The following is a 17129-nucleotide window of genomic DNA, read 5'->3' as shown; positions in this document are numbered from 1 at the left end:
TAATAATAATAACGTAAACGTTTCCACCTTTTCAATACTACAATATATTCACAAAATTACAAATTATACGGTACTAGTTTCGACCCATCTAGGGGTCATCATCAGCCGTATTGCTCGAAACTAGTACCGTGTAATTTGTAATTTTGTGAATATATTGTAGTATTGAAAAGGTGGAAACGTTTACGTTATTATTATTATTACTTATATATTATTGACAATATTGTTCGGTGCGTACAAATTGATTATATGAGCAACGCTTTTCGCGAACACTGGCGATCACGGATTCTGCTTCTCTGCCCACTGTCTGCTACGTGATATTGTGACTCTCCTTAAAATGCTGAATGCAAAAGAATTATGATTTCATTCAAACTAAGCAAATATGAAGCACAATGTAGATACACGTAAGGGAGTGAAAGTACGGAAAGCTACCCCTGCATGTTCTGGAAGATGCATTGTACCCTGACATGGATAAATTTTGAATTTATATTACTCTGTAAAATATTGTTTTTTATCAAACGTAAAGTCAGTTCTGAATTAAAAGTTTGAATTTTGGTTATTATACAGATATTGTTCTTCGAATTACAAAGTATCCTTATTTCAAATTAAGCAATTTAAATAACATGCAAAACCATACCTAATGTTTCCAGGAATGAGAGCCACTTTGAATTAGGCAGGGTTTTGCATTAACAGATTTTGAATTATTGAGGTTCTATTGCATTGTATTCAATTACTCCATTAATTCAATAATGCACAGTAAGACATTTTTGTACAAACAAAACTAAATAGATTATAACTACATTCCACCTGAAACCTACCATGACACTGCTGCACGTCAGTGGAAAATTGTTGGAGAGACCAATGACCTATCACGATGGCAAGAATCAAGTGATGCAGCTGAGGAGAGAACATACAATAGATGGAGAGCAGTAAGTTTAGAAAACATTTCCACGTTTTATTAAGGCACTGAACACAGAATTTTAACATAGAATGTTTGTGTACTTATTCATAATACTTGCCCATTCTTTATAAGTAACATTTTCAAAACATACACAAGATTGAAAATATACATACATGCATGATAAAAGCGATTGGAGAATCTGATGATGATCTTTTAGGAACGAAACATGTCATTCTCTTAATGTTATCTGTTTCAGGTAATTTCTAGTGTTTCTTAAACTGCGCAAAAATTAGTACTATTTAAAACTTGGAAATAAATAATTATATTATCTGATCCTGTTACTTAATTTTTTTTTATAATAATGGCAACAAAATGTTAATTCTTAAATATCACCAGCAGTGGTGGGCATTGCATTGCTGATGTGGAAATATTGTTCAGTCTTCGTCATAATGAAGTAACTGGTGAAGATTGTTTTTAGCTGGTGCTGGTTACTGTTACTTCGAGGAACAGATAATGCAAATCTTTAAAACATGATTTAATTAGCATGCTCGCGGGACTACGTCACTTCAACTAATGATCCAGGAACGGATAACCCGAGGTCCCACTGTAGTTTAAAATTCTATTTCAATTGCTCTTCATACTTGTTTCGCATTTCCAGTATGGTTTTGTGACCCCATTGACGTCCATGGTCATTGCTCAGCCAAGCAGCTCCATGCACATATCATCGGACGTGGCTACCGGCGATGGCGCTACCAGAGAAGACGAAGCTTCTCCTTTCCAGAACAGAATCAGTAAGTGTTCAGACTTCTAACGGAACTGCTGTATATTTAATTCATGTCTCCTGGGCAGTCTGCTTCTTCCATTCTCAGCACTACGCCACACACTGCTGCAGAGTTCTATGTCAATATAATTTTCTTAAGTACAGCGAATTTTTCGAAAATGAAATAAATCAGTCCTTTTGGTTATATGCATTTTTCTTCTTATCATTAATTTCAATTTAAAAGTAGATTGGGGCCTATATAGTTCTTTTTTTTAAAATGACCGTTTTAAATAAATGGATATCTTTGCTTAATATGCTTCTTTATGATATGAAAATTCAGCATAGCTCTTATTGTGTGAGAGATTTTAGAAATATCAGTCTGAAAAGTTTCTTTGTCTCTAATATGAAGTCAAGCTACATGCATTGAACACAAATGAAATAAAGTCACATGCTCACATTTAAACTTATAGTTCTGGAATTAAAGATCCCAACCAAGTGGTTGAGGTACCGTTTGATTGGAGGAAGCAAGACGCATGAAAGAAAATATGACATTTGGTAGGCCTCAGTGAAGTACATGGGCCATAAGGGGGCTTTAAAAAGAGCGACTATTTTGAGGTATATGATTTGGTTTGCGATTAATAACTCTGAAACCAAAAGACATATGAACATGTTTAAGATTAAAGATAGAGCATTTGACCACATTGTATTTGCATAACAAAATGGATGAACCTGCAAAAAAGTGAGCAAGGGAGGAGCCCAAAATTTGAAGTGTGTCATATTTTGAAGAAAATCAGATTTGACTGTCTAAAAATAAATTCCGACCCTTCACATGGTGCACTATTAGAAGGATCTCACCAAGACCTACAAGCCTCAGGAATAAAGTTATGCAGGGTTGAAAATTCGAGAATCTTAATTTGCTTCTTATCAACTTCAAACGAGCCTCCGTGGCTCAGGCGGCAACGCGCCAGCCTCTCACTGCTGGATAGCGTGATTCAAATCTTGGTCACTCTATGCGAGATTTGTGCTGGACAAAGCAGAGGCAGGACAGGTTTTTTCTCCGGGTACTCCGGTTTTCCCTGTCATCTTTCATTCCAGCAACACACTCTGTTAACATTTCATTTTATCTATCAGTCATTAATCATTGCCCTAGAGGAGTGCGACAGGCTTCGGCAGCCGGCGCATTTCCTATCCTCGCCGCTAAATGGAGGGCTTCATTCATTCCATTCCTGACCCCAATTGAATGACTGGAAACAGGCTGTGGATTTTAATTTTCATCAACTTCAAAATGTAAATTCCATCTCATGATGCATCACTGAATAGAGAATCTTATAATGGTGCCATTGCAGCAGGTATAGGACAGTTACGGGAAAAGTTACATAGTATTCAAACCTTTGTAAATTACCAAAAATTTTGACACATTACATTGTTCTGTGTTGACCCCCTATGGGTGGGTTATCCTCTGCCCGTCATACGAGGCGACTAAAAGGGGGACCAAGACATAGGGGTGTTCAGTCTGGCATTCCTTCCTCTTACTTGTCTGAACACCTCACTCATCTTTCCTACCCGACCTCCCTTGGTCAGCTCTTGATTTCTTCTGACCCCGCTAGTATTATGTTTATGAGGTTTAGGGAGTGTTTCATTTTCATGCCCAGAAGGAAGTACAACTGGGCATTCATCCTCTTTTGACACTAAACACCACCACCAACACCTCATAAAACTTCTTGGACCTAAAATTCAAAAATTATAACTGCATGGAATCACACTGCTCATGTCAGTGCATGCACCACTTGGTATGGAATGTGTCGCATTTGTGTTAATGCGACACAAATGCATTAACCATTTGTGTCGCTAGGTGAGCATTCAGGAAAGTTATTGCAGTAAAAATCATTAGCAACAAAACAACAATAACAATAAAATCAGTTTGTATTAAATTTCTTTGCTTTGTTTCATTTCACCCACAGTTGCTTGTGCATTGTTGGCTGCCATCTAAAAAATTCCTAATTGTGACTTAGATAATATAAACCAATTTAAATTGTGAGCCCTGTGTGAAGGTACTTGCAGTCTAATGTTCTAATTATTTTTGTAGTTTCTCTGCCACCACTCCAAGCCCTGAGACCTTCGTTATCGTTATCAGACCTAACATGGTTATCCGATCACCTGGATTCTGTTGGTCTACTCAGAGTAACTATTGCCAATACCAGCGAAGCTGACAAAGCCTTCATCGTTGACCAGAAGCAGGTTGAACAGGTAAGAGGCTCCCAGTCTTACTCCAGGCATTTTCTGATGAGGAAAGCAATTAGAAGTGGAGATCATGTTCTATACTGCAAAGGAATTTTCCTGTCATTGTCACCTTCCTATGTTTGTATGTAGAAAAATTGTTATTCTCTGTTTAGCCTGTTCAAAAGATAACTGAAAATAACTCACCACTGCAAAGTCTTAGCAATTTTCAGTAAGTAGTGCTGTATAGTGGTAGATTCCATGCCAAAAGCCTGAATTAAATTCCAAACCTCTCCCCAGTGTTCATATGGAATGTTGATGGTGATTCGTCCATCGGATGGTGACGTTAAGCCTTGAGAAGACCCCTTGGTGCTATTCGACAGGAGTAGGCTATGTTCCAGCACCAGGTATCATCCTCTCCCTTCCTACTAATAATAATATGAAATGAATGATGTGATATATGAACTCCTCTGCTGAGGCTGATGTCAGGAAGGGCATCCGGTCATAAAAAACCTGCCACGACAGATTCATCTCATCTCAGATCCCGTAGGAAAATGGGACACTGTTTTACAAACACATACCTGCCAACCCTTCCGATTTACCCGGAAACTTTCCGATTTTTAACTCATCTTCCGGTTTTCAGATTTATTTTTATTTCTTCCTATTTTTGACCAATATAACCTCCAGTATGGTCAGTACTCTTCCCCTAGGACGAATTCTTATGCGTTTGTGTAATTTCCGCAACCTCACTTTTAAGCATATTTACCGGTATTTGGTGCTTTATTTCGTGGGTGGATCATCCGTCGGCTTCATGTATCATATTTCCCGCTCACTACAGCAGCGTGTGTGCTGTTTCAGGTGGGAATTCGGGACGGCAATCGTCTTGCGAGTCAGAGAAGGTCATGCGCACTAGCGACCACTAGGGACTCCGTTGATCGGCATGAAAGAGTGAGTTTGTTATTGTGTGGTTCGCGCGCTTGTTTCTGTGCGTAGTTTCGGTGGAGTTTTAGACAACGTGTTTTTTCTTGCGGTTCTGTGCTTTTCCCCCTGTGGAAATCATATGTTAATAATGTACGAGACATATTGATTTGTTTTGTATGTGGTAGTTTCGCGTATTTCAGTGCTTTTGTGTTGACCAGAGTTCGTAATTTTAATGACTTCAATGTATTTCAGAGAGTTGTGTCTGTGACAGTTTGTGGTATTTTCTCTTCACATGATGACTACAAAACATAACAAACGTTATCTCCAAGTGTTCAGGGATACCTATAAAACTGAATTTCCGTTCATTTTACAGTCTAATAAAGGAAACTATTATGCATTTTGTTCCGTGTGTCGGTGTGATATTAATATCTCACATGGAGGGGAAACAGATATTGTAGCCCACAGTGTCACACAGAAACACAAAGATAGTGCTAGCTGTCTCGAAAGGAACAAAAAATTAATTAATTTTTTTGTAGGTGGGAAGGAAGATGATGCAGTCACTCGAGCAGAATGTTTGTTCACGGCATTCATTGTCGAACATAACCTTGCATTGTCTTGTTCGGACCACGCAGGGCCATTGTTCAGAAAGATGTTCCCAGATTCAGACATTGCGAAGAAATATGCGTGTGCTAGAACAAAAACATCTGCCATAATTAATGAAATGTCCCGTGATGCAGATAGTAAAGTGATTCAGACTTTAAAGTCTGAACCTTTTGCGATTTCAACTGATGGTAGCAATGATAAAGATAGTAAGCTCTATCCTATCGTCGTCTCGTTTTTCAACAAAGAATTGAAAAAGATTGAAAATCGTTTGCTATCCATGGAAAATTTGGAAGGCAATTCTACTGGTATTAATATTGCTAATTTGCTCCTGGATGTTCTGAAAAGATATGACGTTCCAATGGCAAACTGTATAGCTTTTAGCGCAGATAATGCTCCTGTTATGATGGGAAGAAAAAACGGTGTTGCTGCTAAACTAAGAGAGCAGTGTGAAAACATTATTATTATGGGATGCCCATGTCATTTAATTAATTTGGCTGCCATGAAGGGTGCAGACTCCCTTCCTGTCAAAATTGATGAGATGCTAATTGATATTTATTATTATTTAGACAAAAGCTCAAAGAGAAAAGATCATCTCAAAATGTATCAAGCTTTGTACCAAACTGATGTCAGAAAAATATTAAAGCATGTGTGTACACGCTGGTTATCCTTGGGGAAATGTTTGGAAAGATTGATTTCAGAGTGGGAGCCACTTCAAAGTTTTTTTAAGGATGAGGTAAAGCAGTCCAATGGCACAGAGACATCTCTGAAGTATTTCCAAATTCCCAAGCTAAAGGCACATGAAGATACAGAAATGGAACATGGTCCTTGTGTCAGTAGAGTACAAGGCCAAGCTTCTGTTATTTCTGGGAAAAGGAAGGCTGAGAGTAGTTCATCTCCATCTGTGAAGAAAATAAAGGAGTCTAGTTGCACTGCCAGTATTTCACGAGAGGAGAGACTATTTCTTTTTCTGTCTTCAAACTTTAATAAAGCATTTTGCTCATTTCTGGCATTTATCATCCCTACATTTGAGAAAACTAATAAAGTTCTTCAGTCGCAAGCACCTCAGATTCATGTCATAAGATCAATGCTGACGGATATGTTGAAGGACATTCTGTGTAGGTTTGTTAAGCCAGTGGTTATAAAAAAATATCCTACAGTTTTAGAAGTGGTCTATCACACGAGAGAGAATCAGAAAGCGCATGATGATTTAGTAATTGAGTAATAATAATAATAACTTAAATGTTTCCACCTTTTCAATACAATATATTCACAAATTTACAAAATTATACGGTACTAGTTTCGACCCATCTAGGGGTCATCATCAGCCGTATTGAAGCAAAGATCATTTGTGGCGAAATCCTAAGACAATATTATTTTAAAGAATAACAAGTGAAATGAGAAGTTATGGTAATAGTTAATAATACAAGGAATATACATAATAAGAGGTTTTTAACAAAGAATAAAGTATAAATGGGGTGTTGTAAAAATTATAATCATGGAAATCAGTAAGTTCTTGTATTGAAATGAAATATGGCTTAGGAAGAGGGCTTAAGGTGGGGCTGAAGGGTGCGGGAGAAAGTGTAATTGTCTTGGAAAAGTACCTTTGATTAAATTTAGGATTGAGTTTAGGTTGGCTGCATTATTGTTTCTGAGGAAAGTGATAAATAGATCGAAGAGTATGTTGGGTTTCTCTGAGATTTCATTGAGATTGTGACTGGCATTAAAGTATTGGTCTAGGTGTATGTAGTAATTTTCCATTATGTTCAGTAAAGGGCCCTTGTTTGCTAATACGAGGATGTCCATGTCTTGTTCAATATTGGTGAAATTATGGTTATAATCTTGCATGTGTTGGCCGATGGCTGAAAACTTGTTGTATTTTATTGCGTTAGTGTGCTCGTGGTATCTGATAATGAAGTTTCTCCCGGTTTGCCCGATGTAGGTTTTTTTACAGGTGGTACATTTGATCCTATAAACTCCTGATTTTAAAAAACTGCTGGTCTTGTTGATGTGTGAAGTATTGTATAAAACATTCATGTTCTTATTGTTGGTTTTGAAGGCTATTTTAACGCCTTGTTTCTTAAAGATGTTGGTTAACTTGTAGATATCATTGTTGAACGTGAAGGTGGAAAATGTTAGAGGTTTGGTTATTTCTTTTTTGAGGGTAGTTTTTGGGCGATGTTTGTGTTTATTGATTATCCTTTCTATAAAATGATTGCTGAAGCCGTTGAATTTTGCGATTCCGCGGATTGTGTTGAGTTCGTTTTTTAGATCTTTATTGGACATAGGTATGCTGAAGGCTCGGTGAACTAGGCTGTTGTATGTGGCTCGTTTGTGGGACTGGGGGTGCACTGAATCTTGGCGAATGGTGGAGGCTGTTTGAGTGGGTTTTCTGAAAATTTTATAACTGAAAGAATCTGAGTTTCTAGTGATGGTTAAATCTAGAAAGTTGATTTTTTGATTTGATTCGGATTCTAGTGTGAATTTGATATGAGGATCAATATTGTTGAGTCTTAAGAGGGTGGTGGGTGCGTTAATTGATTTCTCATTCATGATTACAAAGACATCGTCAACATATCTGGCCCAAAAGAGAATGTTTTCGAATTCGTTGTCAATTTTGGTGTATTCGAGGAAGTCCAGGTATATTTCTGCTAAGATACCTGAGGCCGGTGACCCCATTGCCAAACCATTTTGTTGATATATGACATTGTCAAAAGTGAAGAAGTTATTGTCGATGATAAGTTTTAATATTGTGATAAAGTCTTGTATCTCTAGTTTGCTTAAGTGGCTGTTTTTGTTTAAATTGTTTATAATTATCGGAATTAATTTTGATACTTGTATGCTTGGGTACATGTTTACAATATCGAAAGAGTGGATGGAGTGATCCGGTTGCAAATTGAACTTGTTTAGTTTTTCTACTAGCTCAGATGTGTTTTTAATAGACTTTTTGGATAAGAATTGATAATTTTTTCTTAAGAAACATTGGATGAATTGTGATATTCTGTATAAGGGGCTTGGTCTATAGTTGATAATTGGCCGGATGGGAATTCCGGTTTTGTGAATTTTGGGAAGAGCTTTAGCAGTGGGGAGTCCTGGGTTCATATGTATGAGTTTGGATTTTTCCTGTTCGGTAAATAAAAATGAAGTGTTTTTAAGAGTTTGTTTAAGTAGTTTTTGAATTTTTATCAATTCTTATCCAAAAAGTCTATTAAAAACACATCTGAGCTAGTAGAAAAACTAAACAAGTTCAATTTGCAACCGGATCACTCCATCCACTCTTTCGATATTGTAAACATGTACCCAAGCATACAAGTATCAAAATTAATTCCGATAATTATAAACAATTTAAACAAAAACAGCCACTTAAACAAACTAGAGATACAAGACTTTATCACAATATTAAAACTTATCATCGACAATAACTTCTTCACTTTTGACAATGTCATATATCAACAAAATGGTTTGGCAATGGGGTCACCGGCCTCAGGTATCTTAGCAGAAATATACCTGGACTTCCTCGAATACACCAAAATTGACAACGAATTCGAAAACATTCTCTTTTGGGCCAGATATGTTGACGATGTCTTTGTAATCATGAATGAGAAATCAATTAACGCACCCACCACCCTCTTAAGACTCAACAATATTGATCCTCATATCAAATTCACACTAGAATCCGAATCAAATCAAAAAATCAACTTTCTAGATTTAACCATCACTAGAAACTCAGATTCTTTCAGTTATAAAATTTTCAGAAAACCCACTCAAACAGCCTCCACCATTCGCCAAGATTCAGTGCACCCCCAGTCCCACAAACGAGCCACATACAACAGCCTAGTTCACCGAGCCTTCAGCATACCTATGTCCAATAAAGATCTAAAAAACGAACTCAACACAATCCGCGGAATCGCAAAATTCAACGGCTTCAGCAATCATTTTATAGAAAGGATAATCAATAAACACAAACATCGCCCAAAAACTACCCTCAAAAAAGAAATAACCAAACCTCTAACATTTTCCACCTTCACGTTCAACAATGATATCTACAAGTTAACCAACATCTTTAAGAAACAAGGCGTTAAAATAGCCTTCAAAACCAACAATAAGAACATGAATGTTTTATACAATACTTCACACATCAACAAGACCAGCAGTTTTTTAAAATCAGGAGTTTATAGGATCAAATGTACCACCTGTAAAAAAACCTAAAAAAAACCTACATCGGGCAAACCGGGAGAAACTTCATTATCAGATACCACGAGCACACTAACGCAATAAAATACAACAAGTTTTCAGCCATCGGCCAACACATGCAAGATTATAACCATAATTTCACCAATATTGAACAAGACATGGACATCCTCGTATTAGCAAACAAGGGCCCTTTACTGAACATAATGGAAAATTACTACATACACCTAGACCAATACTTTAATGCCAGTCACAATCTCAATGAAATCTCAGAGAAACCCAACATACTCTTCGATCTATTTATCACTTTCCTCAGAAACAATAATGCAGCCAACCTAAACTCAATCCTAAATTTAATCAAAGGTACTTTTCCAAGACAATTACACTTTCTCCCGCACCCTTCAGCCCCACCTTAAGCCCTCTTCCTAAGCCATATTTCATTTCAATACAAGAACTTACTGATTTCCATGATTATAATTTTTACAACACCCCATTTATACTTTATTCTTTGTTAAAAACCTCTTATTATGTATATTCCTTGTATTATTAACTATTACCATAACTTCTCATTTCACTTGTTATTCTTTAAAATAATATTGTCTTAGGATTTCGCCACAAATGATCTTTGCTTCAATACGGCTGATGATGACCCCTAGATGGGTCGAAACTAGTACCGTATAATTTTGTAAATTTGTGAATATATTGTATTGAAAAGGTGGAAACATTTAAGTTATTATTATTATTACTTATATATTGTTCAATACGGACCAAAAACATGAAATTCATAACCATCAATTTAGTAATTGGCTGTTCAACATCTCGTCTTGTAGAAAATCTGGCACCTGAGGAGAAGAAAAACTTTTATTTGCATGTCAGGAACTATTTTATTGCAGTTTGTGATTATATTATTCATAAATTTAATTTGAATAGTGATGTTTTTGTTAATGCTCAAGTAGCTCAGATAAATTCTTTGCAGGCTTCTTCCTTCAATGCTGTAAAGTATTTTGTTTCAAAGTTTCCTGTTATATTGCCAGTGAAAGATGGTGAAGATGAACAAGAAGCAATGGATGCATTACAGTGCCAGTTTTGTGCTCTCCAAGTGGAGGATTTACCATTGTCTGTTGTGCAAGGAGAAAGAGTAGATTGTTCTTGGTCTGCTATAGGGGATATACGAGGTGCAGATGGGTGTTTCAAATATGATAGAATCGCAAAAGTAATGAATGCTCTCAATATTGACAATTCCACACAGCAATGCCGAGTGTGAAAGATTGTTCAGCCAGGTAAAAAAGACGAGGACACAATTCCGATCATCTCTGAATGACGAAAATCTCAGTAAACTGTTGGTGGTCAAATCAAGTCTAAGTGGAAAGTGTTATGAGCAGCAGTATGACAGTGCATTGTTGAAGAGGGCAAAGTTAGCTGCCAGTTCAATGCTAAACAAGTAAACACAGCAATCTCTGTATCACCTACATGTGTATATTCTTCACCATTTGGTAAGTTGTAGTCAGTTCTTGACTTATCTGTCTAAATGTTACTATTCGTATGTATGTGTCATAAATGAGAATGATTATTAGGTACGTTTTCTTGCAATCGTTTGTGTTTTCTTAGTTTAAGATTTTAAATGTAATGGTTAATTCGCATTGTAACTGTAGATATGTATGCCTTTTATCTTGTCCTTTTTTTTACCGAGACCGTGGCGCAATACACTTGATGAAATCCAAGAATTAAAAAATCTTCCTATTTTTGATTTCTAAAAGTTGGCAGGTATGCAGACAGCAACAGTGCTGTATAGTGGTATGCTTCCTACGTAACAAGCCATTTTCATGCACTTCTGAAACGATTACTCGGCAACTGTTAGTCTTTTGCTTACATTTCCTTCTCACAGCAACTGTCAAGATGTCTGAATATTACGAGCAGCATATACACATTCATTTCAGCTTCAAACTGGGGAAAAAGTTTATGGAGACGTACCAGATAACGAAGACTGTTTATGGTGATCGGTTCATACAGACGAATGATTCCAGCATTCCAGGATGGTTTACAGACTGACCCATGTTCAGGATGGCCCTGAACGTTGTGCAGTGATTCTCATGGTGCACAAGTTCATGAAGTTGTGTGTCCTGATCATCATTTGCTATTCAGGAAGAAGTAGAACAATGTAAAATCATGATAGGATTAAAGGATCTGTGCGCGTTTCCCCAGTTGCTTACCAGAACTGCTTCCGTAAGTGAAAATGGTATTACAAGCATTGTATTAATAAAGGAGAAGAGTACTAACTAGGCTGCAGGTAAGCCCCCTAAAGAGCTATTTTTGAAGTTTGGCTATTTCTTGAACAGGACTTGTACATTTAATGAAGAAGTTTTCTAAGAAAAATTCTCATCATATTTGATTGACCCTGGTAGGTAGACTAGGAATTAACGTGGTTGGCAATGATACGTTTTAGTATCTGCCTCTTTCATTTTTCCTTATATTTCCTTCTCATAGTCAGTCTTATTTATTGATGACATCCTTTGCCTTACGTTTGTAATAGTTCAGCATTTCCTAATACTAATGTCATGTTAGAACAGCAGCTCCAATTTATTGAGAATGTCCAATCATATTTCAATGACGTGAGAAACTAATTTATTAAGATAATTCAGTAACAATATTATTAGCTTTTCGTGCCACTAACTACTTTTACGGTTTTCGGAGACGCTGATTTGCCGGAATTTTGTCCTGAGGGAGTTCTTTTATGTGTTGGTAAATTTACAGAGTGACACAGGGCTGAAGTTGGGGTCAGAAGGCCAGCACCTCAACTGTCTGAACCACTCAGCCCGGCAGCAATTCTTTTGGCTGTGTATTTGCCTGCAGAGTTCTGCAAGGGAAATAGGGCCTCTATGGTAACAAGAATTGATATGACCTTTAGTTTCATTAGTGAAATGCAAGGTATGGCAGTGGACACACTGAATATCCATAGCACCCCAAAGTGTGATCATGATGAGTACATCATTCAACTCTTGTTTGTCTTGCACCGAATGTCAACAACACACACTTATTTCATAAATTTTATCTATTATATTTCATGTCTTGCCTTAACTAGTTTGAAATATATGTAACTTTTCTTTTAGGTTGCAATAAATAAGTGTTGAATAGGTGGAAACCTCTTAGCTCTTGTTTTACATTACCCCAAACAGTGCTCAGATGCGATAGATTGTGACAGTAATGGATTTCTGAGTGATAGATTGATGTATGATGTACCTGCCCTGTGTTAACTTTCCAACACACGTGTGCATGGAATTCCTATGCTCGGATTCATCGTGGGTAATGTTAGCTTCCTCTATGGATTGTTGGTAAATTGCCTACCTCCGATCCCAAGATCACGGGTTCAAACTTGACAGAGGTAGTTAGATTTTTGAAGGATGGAAAGAAAGTATTCAACACCCCACGTCTTATGATGTCAGCATGTAGAAGATCTCTGGCGACACATTTTGAGTTTACCTTATAAAATTTAAATAAAAGTCAGCTGGAAATCACCCAGCAGAAATCTGGTTTGTTGATTTGGTTACTTATTACTCAATTTGCCACCAGTTTTGAGAGGAAGGCGGAATACAGGTAGCTTAAATGGCATCTGATGAAAATGCCTGCACAAGGTAGTTCATACCATACAATTACTGTATCATAATTATCATTAATAATAATAATAATAATAATAATAATGAAGGAACTTATCCCAAGTATCAACCACCAAGGGATTAAGTTCGTACATTGTAGTTTTTATTAATATTACATAATTACCATTACTGACGACCAAAGGGCTGCCACATCCGACATGAAGTTTTGGAAGTGGAAAAAGAAGCTGAAAAGCTGACTATTTAATACTAATAGACTTTAATATATATGACTGATTAAAGTGCTCCAATGGGGATGTAAACTATGTAAAAAAATTACATAATTATTTACAAAGTGTTTATGATTTTTGTTACTATTTTATTCTAAGAGGCAATTATTATTTACCCTAACAGTGTTCAAAATGTACAGATAGATAAAACAGGTAATATATAAATAGGCTGAAGTTACACTTAAGAATTGCAACTATAACCACAACAGAGTACATTGTCGATGTAGGTCCTCTGAAAAGAACATATGATCCTCAGTAACTGGATGCACATCTTATTTCCCAGGCTGTGGAGGGACTTGACGATGTAGAAACCTGCACAACTCCCAACGGTAATGCGGGCTCCTGTCAGCCTCTGTCTCGCTGTGTCTTGAAGGACTTCATGGATGACTACTCAAAGTTCCTCAAGTATTTCTGTCCTATCGGCAGGTGAGTACTTCGCTTGTTCGACATACTCCTTGGTTTGAAAAGTAGCATTTCCAAAAATCTTTCTTTACTTGATTTACAACTATTTTGTTCCTTTTCATTACTTGTATTTCCAAGACTTAAGTGATGTCAGTAGGGAAGAAATGAATTGGGACTGAATGAGATGCAGTGTCTCATAATTGCGATAAATGGTATGAAATTAACTTTAAATCGCTTTGTTTTCAGGTCAACTTTACTGCAAGGGAGTGTAGGCTGGGTGTATTCAGGATTCATAAGTTAGAAGTGGCAGACATAAAAGTTGCGAGAATGGCTGCCGATACATACAGGTGGAAACTATAGTAGGAGGGTATTCTGATTGAGGAAATGAAGGGCTAAGTGAGGAATGAACTGGTATCGTTGAAGCTTAGGTGTAAACCTGCATCAGTAGTGGAGTTGTATGGTGAATGGAGGAGGATAGGCTATTGCAGGTTATAAATTTCATTTTTTGTCCGTATTGAAGATCTACTTGTGTTTTTATTGTATTGAATAGGTGGTAATTAACAAAATTATAAGAATTTGTATCACAAGGAGGATAGGCTAACCACGAAAACAATGAGCTCGGCCATGGAGCTTAAGAGAAGTGGAGGGAGACTAAGGGTCGTTTTCAAGAACAGGACTTTGAGACAAAGTCAACTTTGTACCCACCAAAGTTACCATTTTCCTATTCAGAGTCAAGACTTTGTAGAAAGTAGACTTTGGCCGAGACTAACGTCACGAAGTCGACTGTAGAGGATAATTACAAGTAATCTTGTTCACATTGGTCTGTATTGACTATGTAACTTCAGAAAAATATAAATATAATTTCACTACCAAATCGGTACACAATATTATAATCTAAAAAGATTATTTGTAGAACAAAAGTGGACATGTTTTAACTCTTGAAGCCAGTATGCAGTATACTGCATTCATGATCTTCCTTCCAAATGTATTTATGTTAAAATTATTTCATATATTTATATTCTATTGACCTTTTAATCTTATTTAAGTGTTTGCGTGCTGATGATGGCTCCAAGAGCCGAAACATGTCCACTTTTGTTCCATAAATAATCTTTTTAGATTATAATGCGTGTATTGATTTGGTGGTGAAACTATATTTTTCTCACAATGTAGAGGATAATACAATAGTGGACATTCTAAATTTAATCCAGTTTGTGGAAGATCTTAATATTATCAGGAGATTATCCAAGCTGCTCATACTCCTCGGTTGAGTTATACGAGATGCGCAAAATCCGGAGTTTTACAGGGATAGCTAATTCAAAATTGCGTATTAGATATCTTTGAGATATTTTAATATATACTAATGACACAAAATCAAAGAGGACTACCTATTCCTCCAGTGATAATAATAATAATACAGTCATAAAACCAACAGTCCTTTACGCAAGTGAAACATTGTCACTTAACAGTAAACAAGATTTAGAAGAAATAAAAAAGCAAGAGAGGAAGATCATCAGGAAAATCCTAGGAGCAAGATATACCCAAGATGGTTACAGGCTACAATCAATCAAAACAACAGAAAAAGTTTCAAACATTGAAATTGACATTAAGAAAAGACGAATGAAATTCTTTGGACACCTCACAAGATTACCAGAAAATCGACTGTCAAAAAGAATATTAAATTATGTTAGCTCACTTAAGAATTCAACACCTTGGCTGGACGAACTTCGAAAGGACCTCAAAAACGCAAACATATGTGCAACAGACATTTTAGAAAGACACCTTCAGACACAAAGTCAACAAGTGGGAAGTTACATCAGAGCAACCAAAGCAAAAACAGTGCAGACCGAAATGGTCGGAAGAACGTAAACAAGCCTTCTCAGAGAGAATGAAAGCCTATTGGAAGAACAAGAAGAACACAAAGAAAGCTTGATTGAGTTGTTTGCTTAACGTCTTCCATTATTGGGAGAATACGCTAATAATAATAATAATAATAATAATAATAGTAATAATAATAATAGTAATAATAATAATATTATTTGCTTTACGTCCCACTAGCTACTTTTATGGTTTCCGGAGACGCCGAGGTGCTGGAATTTAGTCCCGCAGGAGTTTTTTTACGTGCCAGTAAATCTACCGACACGAGGCTGTCATATTTGAGCACCTTCAAATACCACCAGACTGAGCCAGAATTAAACCTGCCAAGTTGGGGTAAGAAGGTCAGCGCCTCAACCGTCTGAGCCACTCAGCCCGGCATTCCTCCAGTGATACAATTGCTAATTGCTTTAAGATGACATGCAACAGGTTAAATGTGAATTATTAGACATATTAATTTATTATTTATCGTAATGTTTTACATGTAACTGATTGAAATTATGTTAAACGAATAAGCTCAATGTTCTAGTTATAGGCCAAGTTTTTTTAATATGCAATTTTCAACTAGTTTCTGCTGACTTACAAACTGTAAGACAGCCAACAGTCAGCAGAATAGTTAGTAGGGTATCTGTACTGATTGCTGGGGAAAGACCACACTTTGTCAAGTTTCCACAAGCTGAAAGTAATTTTTTTTAAACTTTCATGGTTGGGGGGGGGGGGGGGGGGGGAAGAGCGACGATATCTAGGCCTGATCAGAAAAATCAAAAATGCTTGATGAAAGCTGCTCTTGGTTTTCTATTTATTATTATTATTATTATTATTACTATTACAGGCATTATCATTGCCAACCTCAAATACAGTTCATAAAATCTTAAATTTGCAAAGTCTACTTCAGACAAAGTCGACTTTGGAAAGTAGCATCTATGAAACAGACTTAGAGCACAGTTAGACTTCCCTATCAAAGTAGATTTTGTAAAGTAGTCACTCAGTCTTGTTCTTGAATATGACCCTAAGATGGCTATGGCTAAATTTTGTTTTTAATGATAAGTGTGGAACCAAATGAGGCCCTAGAGCTAGTTGAAAATATAGGATTATAGAGGCCAATAAAGAGTTCTCTGTTTAGAAATACAAATAAATAAATTGGGGCTTTTTTATAAATAATCTTACGGTAACAATGGAACTACTACGTGTGCACTCTCTCCATGCCATACCACAGCGCCATTCTTCCTAAGCTTCAATGTAGAGGCTGCAGTTTTACTGAGCAATGTGTACTTGTCAAAACAAACTGCAAATACTATCTTAACACTCCAGTAGTCGCGCGAAGAAAAGTCATGTCAGTGGTTGCGCGGATCACAATTGTGCATACATTTACAAAAAATGCCTGAAAAATT

At 36.6% G+C, this 17129-nt stretch overlaps 1 protein-coding gene across 1 annotated transcript in view; it reads left to right on the top strand.

The window, feature by feature from the left end:
• LOC136882249 (inter-alpha-trypsin inhibitor heavy chain H3) overlaps window positions 1-17129 on the top strand; it is a 67310-nt gene that overhangs the window by 42991 nt on the left and 7190 nt on the right. Inside the window, exons 13-15 of the mRNA XM_068229430.1 lie at window positions 1557-1689; window positions 3745-3905; window positions 13748-13890. Coding sequence (XP_068085531.1) covers window positions 1557-1689; window positions 3745-3905; window positions 13748-13890 — 437 coding nt within the window. The remainder of the gene's footprint in view (window positions 1-1556; window positions 1690-3744; window positions 3906-13747; window positions 13891-17129) is intronic.

The sequence above is a fragment of the Anabrus simplex genome, chromosome 10 (assembly GCF_040414725.1).
Source record: "Anabrus simplex isolate iqAnaSimp1 chromosome 10, ASM4041472v1, whole genome shotgun sequence".
Lineage (NCBI taxonomy): Eukaryota > Metazoa > Arthropoda > Insecta > Orthoptera > Tettigoniidae > Anabrus > Anabrus simplex.
This window is presented reverse-complemented; position numbering and strand designations above follow the sequence as displayed.